At 43.0% G+C, this 7,431-nt stretch overlaps 1 protein-coding gene across 1 annotated transcript in view; it reads left to right on the top strand.

Moving 5' to 3' along the window:
- Positions 1-5,538: 5,538 nt before the first annotated feature.
- Positions 5,539-7,431, top strand: part of SBF2 (SET binding factor 2) — a 339,576-nt gene continuing 337,683 nt past the window's right edge. Inside the window, exon 1 of the mRNA XM_015426108.1 lies at positions 5,539-5,838. Within this exon, the coding sequence (XP_015281594.1) occupies positions 5,539-5,838 (300 nt within the window). The remainder of the gene's footprint in view (positions 5,839-7,431) is intronic.

Consider the following 7,431-nt stretch of genomic DNA (forward strand, 5'->3'; position numbering starts at 1 on the left):
AGTGAAAAGCCTGGATAGGGTCTCTCTCCCATCATCTATGTTTCTCTTTTGCACTAAAAATTGGGGAGAGGGAACCATGCCCAGTTTTATTCATAATTAGAATTTGTTTGTCCTAAATCTAGCTTGTCCTAAAGGCAGTTCCATAGATATGTTGGGTCAAAACTGAGTCGAACTGTCTTCGTACACCTCCCTAAGGGAGACCTCCTGAGACATCATCGTTGTTTTAGAGGATCCCCTGTTTAGTCTGCTTAACATTGCCAAGGCCAATAGGCTTTTCTGAAAAGATTTAGGAAACTAAGCAGAATTTTTTTCACCACTGACCCTAATCACTTTTCTCCCTGGCATAAATCCTCTTTAAGTGGCATGATTTACAATACAATATCCATATCTGATCTCCGAATTGCCTATGAACAAATCTATTTTCAAATGTGAGCAAATAAAGTAAACATGGGAGGGAGGCAGTGCCAAGCTCTGTCCCTGAGCTACATGTGTTCAGTTGCTAGCTGGAACAGGGGCTGTACAATTATATAATTATCTCCATATGATAGGAATCCATACATGTGGAGGAGCCATGGCTCAGTGGTGGAGCATCTGCTTTGCATGCAGATGAAACCAGGTTCAATCCCTGGCATCTCTAGTTAAAAGGATCAGGTAGTAGCTGATATGAAAGACCTGTGAGTCTGGAGAACTGCTGCCGGTCAGAGTAGTCAACTTAATAGCCTGACACCCTTTTTTATCCGTTTAAACCCTGGTTGCTTTTATATGTTGTCCTATCAAAAGAATTGCACAGATAATTGTTTCCAAATTGGTGCTTTCATTTTACACACAGAGTCTAGTCATCTACAAACATTTTCCGTGTAATCTTGAAAGTATTTAGAAATCACCATGGTCCAAGGCCATCATATACCATATACCACGTCTGTTTTCTGTCCAGAGAAATAGAACTAGAAAATCCCAACATTTTTACCTGTGCTTGTGTGTATAAGAGCAACCAGGTATATAGGAATGTAGCAAATAAAGTTTTCCCCAAGAAAAGCTTCTGATTCCAGAGTAGAGATGTGTGATTTCCTCCCGATTCTATTGTATTGTGTTCTGCAGATTCGCATTTTTGTGTATCCTGTATTTCAGGTACTCACTTCAGCACTTCTAGATTTGTGTAAGAGTTTGGAGGTGCTTTGATTCCAGGCTTGCAGATGGGGCAGCTAATTATCACTGTTGCCTTTTTTCAGTTATACCTACCTCAAAAACAGTGCCCTCTATCAGTGTTCCCTCTAAGCTGAGTTAGTGTGAGCTAGCTCACAGTTTTTCAGCCTCCAGCTCACAGATTTTTGTCTTCGCTCAGGAAGGATGACTCTAGAGCCAACTAATTTATGCAGTAGCCAAATCGCTCGCTCACAAATTTCATGCCAGTAGCTCACGGAGTAGAATTTTTGCTCACAAGATTCTATAGCTTAGAGGGAACATTGCCCTCTATTGGATACGACTGACCTGGCTGTAATCAGTTTGGTGTAGTGGTAAGGAGCGCGGACTCTGAGAGAACCAGGTTTGATTCCCCACTCCTCTATATGCAGCTGCTAGCATGACCTTGGGTCAATTACAGTTCTCTCGAGAGCAGTTCTTGAAAGAGCTCTCTCAGCCCCACCTGCCTCACAGGGTGTCTGTTATGGGGAGGGGAAGGGAAAGGAGATTGTAAACCAGTCTGAGACTCCTTCAGGTAGTGAAGGGTGGGGTATAAATCCAATCTCCTCCTCCTCCCCCTCCTTCTCTTCTTCTCATCTATGTTACTGTAATCTTGAGACTGGATTACTTCCATGTGTTCTGTGTAGACTTGCTCTTGAGGATAACTGATGCAGTGGCTGACAGCCAGCAACTGGACTAGCCTGAAATATTAGATGAACTTCACCAGTTATTGGTTTGTTTCCAGGTTGAATTCAAGGTGCTAGTTTGATCTTTTGATGCCGTTTCTGACCTTGAACCCACAGACTTTGAAGTACCATGTCTGATCATAAGAGTCTGGGCAGGCCTTACAATCTTTGTAATAGTGAAGAAAAAGGGCTTCAGGCAATGAATCCTGGCTCTGAGACAAAGTCTCTCCCTATTATCATCTGTGAAATGTTGGACATTGAATTCCTAAACCAATAACATGGAATAAAATATTCCTGAGCAGTGTCTGAAACTTGAAAATCTAGGACTAGATGCTTGACACGGGCAAGCAAGTGTTATGACTCCAAGGCATAATGTCAGGTTCTCATTTTGATCTCTCGTTGAGATACTCTTATCCCTGAGATTGGAAACCATGAACTTTGGATGCATCAACAATGACATCTGACATGGTATAAATTACTGATGGGACTTGGTGATTTATATCTTAATTTATGAGATTTGTAAGCATCTAATTTACTGCATTAATCAGTGAACATCAAATCGGTTTGCAAAATGCGTTGTAAATCAGATTAATCTGTCAGTTTAATAGCCAATGTAATTTTTAATGTAAACTTGACATTAACTTTAATTTCCATACCATTAGCAGCTGAGAAAGCAACATCAGCCCAACACTTACATAATGCTTAGCAAACATTAAGTAGTCGTTTAACCAACTTTGGAAATTCATTCAAGAGGATGCTCTCTTTTAAATGGCATAAAGAGTCCAAAGCCACTGTTATATGATAGGGATGCAAATTACATGAGGTCCATATTGCCACCCTAGCCCTTCTAATAGAGGCTTTATTCTGTCCGGGTGGACTATGCTAAAAGCCCTTCAGAAATCCTTAATGTATTTCTCTCCATCTTGGTTTTGGGTAGGAAGGGTATGGTAGGAAGATGAAGCAATAAACACTGTGCCTCTGAGCTATGGGCCTTTCTCTATAGTTTGTGTAATGCCATCAAGGAAAAAAAACAATTGGATTTCAGATGCAATGGTCTGTGTTTTTGATTCAATGAGAACAAATGCTGTGCACAATCAGAGACATTTTCCATTGTGCATGCAGAGTGTTTCCACTCATAGCTGAGAACACTGAAGCCCCAATACAGGTAGGGCTCTTCAATCTCCCATTGCCTGTAGTCATGTTAATCTGCAATTAATTTGAAGCAAGACATTTAAGGGAATCTGTTCCAGGAGCTGCCTCTGCTGTGTCTGCCTTCTAGACAAGAGACTTCCGTGCATGAGACTGTAAATCCAACATGCCTCTTCTGCCAGTTCTTAAAATTGCCCTTAACTTTTTGCAAAGGTCTGCTGCAGTCCTGTCACTTTTTGCTAACATAATGACTATTGCCTGTGAAGAACTTGCTGGTATTGAATCTCAGTGGGCCCCCACACTTTGTGATGTGTTGCTTCCTCTGGGATGGGGGTTCATTGATTTCATCCCTATTAGATGCCAGGGCAAGGTACTTCTATCATTTTTGCGACACCTTGGTGGCAGGCTGTTCAAAATTATATGGCTCACTAAAAAACAGCAGTAATTACATCTGGAGTGAGGAGGTAGGGGGAAGATTCTATCAAAGTGGAGCTCGGGGCATTGAGTGCAAATGCCACCACATTGAAACTCGCCTCTTGCTGCCGCTCAAAGAAACACTTTGCGGAGTTGGATGACCAATTTAAGAGTCATTTCTTTGCTTTAGGTACAGGTTTCAGGGCAGTTAATTTTGCTGCTGCTATTTCACTGAACTTTCTAAATGTAGATTTTCGATGCATTATGGATTAAGGGGTGATGCAGCAGGTGTGTTAATATTGGTCTAGAGACATTCCTTATAGTTGGTGCACTGCTTGCACTTTATATTAAGTGGGTGCTGCATGGTTGGAAAGGGGCTGGCTATCTGGAAACAGAGCCACTGACGATCTTACACATACATATCCCCAACTGGTCGCTGCTGCATAATAGGAAAAGCCTAGCTGAAATGTGTAGAAAGGGAGTGGGCATTGTTGCAGAATTTGGGGCTTCATGAGCCTGGGCCTTTCTGTTCCTTATCACCATGCTGGTTTTGCTATAGCTAACTTCTGTTCTTTCGTTCATGTATCCCATGAGTCTTTGTTCTCTCGCTGGCAACCTAAGCATAAAAATAAAGCCATGCCCTTCAGATATACCTTTTGCCTGGATTCATAGCTTCCAGGCCAGACACTTAGCCTAAACATTAGAGATTAGCACTAACGGTTCCATACTATCTAAAGAGAATAGAAAATAATTAGGTATCTAGATAAAAATTAATTGCTATTCTTATCATTGGTAAAGAGGTGGAGTCTGGTTTCCAATCAGGCCACCCCATTTCTGCATAGCATCTTGCATTGAATCCATTAGTAGGTGACCAGAAGTGTCTAAGTGAACTATGAATTTGGATGTTCGGGACTGCTTTTTCAACAACAACTTCTTCTTCTTCTTCTTCTTCTTCTTCTTCTTCTTCTTCTTCTTCTTCTTCTTCATAAATGTTTTATTATTTTCTTGCTACAAACACTACAAACACTAAACACTAAAACACTAGACTAAAACAAATAAGCTACACAAGAATCATATGATTCTTTCCTTCTTCTTTCCTGTTGAAATTATGTTTATGTTTTTGAATTTCAATGGCTTCCCTGTGTAATCTGACATGGTAATTGAAAGTGTTGTCCAAACTTTCAGTGTCTTGGAACAAAATACTGTGTCCTGTTTGAGTTAGGCTATGTTCAGCCACTGCTAATTTTTCAGGTTGGCCAAGTCTGCAGTGTCTTTCATGTTCTTTTATTCTTGTCCGAATGCTATGCTGTGTGGTCCCGATGTAAACTTGTCCACAACCTCCTCAGGAAACAAAAGAACCTCCTCAGGAAAGCTCCTCCATTAGCATGTCAATAGCCTGGGGAACTCCTACAAGACAATGACTCAGCCCTACCCACCTTCTGGAATAGAGATAAATTTACTGCCTACCATTTTCTTCTCACTTTGACACTGAGAGTATTCCATCTTTCTGTGTTTATACCTCTGAGGATGCCAGTCACAGTTACTGGTGAAATGTCAGGTTCTACAATGCCAAGACCACAGCCACACATCCCGGAAAATCTACAGCAACTAATTTTTTCAACTGTTTTTGGAGTGCTTCAGTGTTATTACTGAGGTTAGTCCGCTGATCCAACAGAGGGCGCAGTGCTATAGTCAACATATTGGGAAGTCAGTATTTACTTCTGGTTTGGCAGCCAGAAGACCTGATCTTGCAGTTCCAGGAGAGTGCTTCAGTCTCATCGCCATCTTTTCTGCCCGACTAGTCATTGTTTACAGTTCGGGGAAAGTTTTAAAAAGTCACTGAAAGTTTATTTATAAAGTCGCTTTAGTTGAATCTGTGCTTTACTTGATTCAATCCAAAATCGCCATATCTCCTAGCCCCCTCTATCAGTAAAAATGCCTGCTTTAACAACAACACTCGAGCAGCCACTATGGCTGTTCGAGACCCACCACGGTCGAGGTGAGCTCTCGACCCTCATCCTAGCTCCCAGCGGTTCGAAAGCAGATGTAATCTTGATGCGAGTAGATTAATGGGTACCCACCCTTAGAAGGGTGGGGGCACCCTCCTCCGATGAGGCGTGTGGAAGGCAACAGCGGCGGCGGCAATGGCGGATTACTGGTGGTGGAAGCGACGTGGCGAGGCGAGGCAATGGCAGCGAGCGGCAGCGGAGGAGTGATCCCTGGTGGCCAGCGGTGGGAACAACGGGCGGCTGCTGTGCAGCAGAGGCACGCGGTGATGTCATCCACAGGCGCGGCGGAGCCAGAAGGACGTGCACTACGTGCCGGACCAAGCGCCAGAAAAAGAACAGCAAGTCAGCAGACTACCGGGAATGAAGCCAGCCGAAGAACATCAGCCTTCACCAGGGTGCCGGTAGGCTGTCCCCCCCCCCCGAATAATGTGGCCCAAGTCAGGATATAAATTGTGATTAGCACTCCATCTATGTAAACCGCCCAGAGACCCCCAAGGGGGTTAGGGCGGTATATCAAATTGAACAAACAAACAAATAAATAAATAAACAGTTTGTTTAAAGTTTTTTTGGGGTGAGCAGACTCCCTCCCCCTCCGTCGTTACCAATCAGGGCTTCAGATGGGCGCTTGGCTGCACAACCAGTTAAAAAGAAATTTCACTCACGCTTCATTCCGTGTCAGCTGCGGAGGTAGGGGAAACTTTATATTTTCGCTAGATCACTTGTTCACTCGTCCAGTGTACACCTCTTGGTGCCATGATGGCACTGCGATGGCAGGACCTGTCGGGGCAAAGAGGAGCCTTGATCCCTTGGCCGTGGCCTTGGGAGAGGCACCTCTTGCATCCCAGGCTGGGAGTCCCCTCCAAGGACTCTGGGGGGGTCCAGAATTGTCTGGTACCCCTCCTGTCCGCTGCATCACAGGCTGCTCGTATCGGAGCTCTGAAGGAGCACGTCCGCCATTAGAATTGCCGAAACTGGAAGTCTCCTCAATAACCCCTTCTGTAGGGCTTGGTGAGTGGACAAGGGACGTTCTTTTTATTATTTTGGAAGGTTTTATATACTGCTGGTTCTATGGTCATATTTTACTTTGTTTACTTCAATAAAATAGTACAGCAGCATGAAGCTGACTGGATTATTTTTCTCTCTGGAATGAATTCAATCTCTGGGTTAGTCTCACACTGACCCTTTGGACCCCCAGAATCCCCCCACAGGCATCAGAGGAAAACAGATGCACTTTGAGGTCATAGGCAAGGAACAAATACAGTGATAAGATCTGCAGTGTCCTGGGGAGAACATGTACTTTATCACACAGGATCCTCACATGCTAACCACTGGAAGCCGTTCACTCATACTGCATATGTTCATTCTGACCCCAGAGAGAAACACACATTCAGCCATATAAACTGGCCTAGATAATGGCAAGAGACTGTAGTGTTCACATACTCATAAAAATCTGGCTGGGGTGAATCTGAGGATGAAATCACCAAGTATCTGTTGCTCAATTTAGTCCAATCTGACATGTCTGGTGTCAGAAGACTCTGGTGGGAAAGGAACATTTGTGAGTGGTTTTCTTATTAAACCATTGACTTTATTTGGTTATAGATATTACTGGAGGAGGCAATTAAATGCCATTCGAACCATTGCTCTGACAATGTGTGGTCTGGTGAATCATTCTATTCCTAGGGGCTGGTTATGCATCCTATATAATTTTCAGTCATCCAAACAGTAAGATGTCCACTCTTGCTTTTCACAGTGTTACAGATCCTCATGCAAGAGAACTTTGGATTTGTTGTTGTTTTTATTTCATCTCCTTGATCTTCACTCTTCGTTGTTCCTTACATCTTTGCTTAGTAACATGTGGTAAATGATTAATCAGACAGCTAAGAACTTATACAAGGATGAGAACAGGTAACACAATGTGCAAGATTATACAACACTTGTGTTTTCAAGATCAGAGGTATCCAAGAGATTTTTAAAAAATGGTTTGTCATCTGTGT

This window comes from Gekko japonicus, unplaced genomic scaffold, assembly GCF_001447785.1.
Source record: "Gekko japonicus isolate JY-2015 unplaced genomic scaffold, Gekko_japonicus_V1.1 scaffold143, whole genome shotgun sequence".
Classification (NCBI taxonomy): Eukaryota; Metazoa; Chordata; class Lepidosauria; order Squamata; family Gekkonidae; genus Gekko; species Gekko japonicus.